Source organism: Asparagus officinalis, chromosome 5 (genome assembly GCF_001876935.1).
Source record: "Asparagus officinalis chromosome 5, Aspof.V1, whole genome shotgun sequence".
NCBI lineage: Eukaryota > Viridiplantae > Streptophyta > Magnoliopsida > Asparagales > Asparagaceae > Asparagus > Asparagus officinalis.
This window is the reverse complement of record NC_033798.1, coordinates 92,786,190-92,787,661: the sequence shown is the minus strand read 5'-3', so window position 1 is coordinate 92,787,661 and position 1,472 is coordinate 92,786,190. Positions and strand designations below refer to the sequence as shown.

General features: G+C 36.5%; 1 protein-coding gene across 3 annotated transcripts in view; it reads left to right on the top strand.

Annotated features, from left to right (window-relative positions):
* Positions 1,122 to 1,472, top strand: part of LOC109840186 (ras-related protein RABB1c-like) — a 15,705-nt gene continuing 15,354 nt past the window's right edge. For all 3 annotated transcript variants that reach the window (XM_020408731.1, XM_020408728.1, XM_020408729.1), the window contains exon 1: positions 1,122 to 1,320. In XM_020408731.1, the coding sequence (XP_020264320.1) occupies positions 1,275 to 1,320 (46 nt within the window). In that variant the 5' untranslated portion in view covers positions 1,122 to 1,274. The remainder of the gene's footprint in view (positions 1,321 to 1,472) is intronic.

Here is a 1,472-nt window from a genome sequence, read left to right as displayed (position 1 = left end):
TTTTGGCTATTGTTAAGGGCGTCTTTGAGAGAGTTTTCTGAACACTTTGAGAGAGAGATCTCAGAGAGAGAGAGAGAGTAGTCTTTTGTAAGCTTGTAATATTCTTCAATAATCAAAGAATTTCTGGTGTGGCTCCCGAGGACGTAGGCACGTTTACCGAACCTTAATAAATCTGGTGTTCTCTTCTTTGCTTGTTCTTTTCATGCAATTTTTATTTTTGATGTAAGTTCTTGCTTGCTATTCTTTTGACACAAGATTCGAAGGGCACGAGTTGTCGTTAGATTAATCCCAACACAATATGATAAAAAGGCGATGGCACAGAAAGGAAGCCGGAAGATCCCTGAAGTTGGTGAAGACGATTTTTAGAAAGGTACTTCAATTTATCGAAAAGAAATAAAAAGATACAAAGAAAAGAAATAAAGGTTATTCTTCTGATGGAGTTTTATTTTTACAAGTGGGATATGAACATATTGTTGGGTGAGTTGTTCGGAAGCTAAGAAAAGGATAGAATTATAATTTTATAATCCTAATCACTCTCCAGTGGTCGTTTCTTTTTAAGATAACAGAGGGATTGGTATAATCTACGTCTCATATTGTTATTAAGTAAGTTCGAAATATATATTGCAAAAAATTAATATCCAAATAAGTTTGTTAAAGTTCCACTCATCCAAAAATAAGAAGAAAAAAGAAAGAAATAAAAGAAGCAAATTGCCACTGCCTTGATCCTACATGGGCCAGGCCTTCAACCACCTCTCGCGCCGTTCTAGACCACTGGCACTTATCAGGCCCAGTTCTACTTTGGTTTATTATCTTCATCCCCCCCCCCCCCCACCCCCGTTTTTTTTAAACAAATGTTAAAAAAATAGAACTCTGTACTGATTTGCCATATTGAATTATTTTTAAAGCTAATATTATTCATTTTATTGATAAAACAATACTAAAGTGTAATAGACAACGGATACAAAATCTCTAAATTTACTCAAACGTGCATACAGAAAAAACATAGTTTGGGTCGTAATTTAATGTCCCAACTAAATTTAAGTTACTTCGAGATCATCTCAATTGCTTTCGGTCGGTATAAAACGACAAAACAAATGAACTGAGGAGAGAAACAAAAAAACTCATCTTCCTCCTCTTTCCCACTCGATTGGATCTCTTCTCATTGCTTCTCTCTGTTGATATACTTCGAGGTCCGTCCTTTATTTAAAACCCTTTTCCTTTTCTCTGTTACAATCTTTGCTTGTGTTATTCAACTTGTTGAATTGGGACGAAGGATGTCTTACGCTTACCTTTTCAAGTACATCATCATCGGAGACACCGGTAATTTCCCTTTACTTTTTTTTTTTGGGTTTTGCTTTTTAATATTTTCTATTGTTTCATGGTCAATTTTTGTGTATTTGGAGGTAAGGTTGGGCGCGGGCCGGGTCGACCCGCAGGCTGAACCAGCCCAGCTTGTCATGGGTCACGACCCG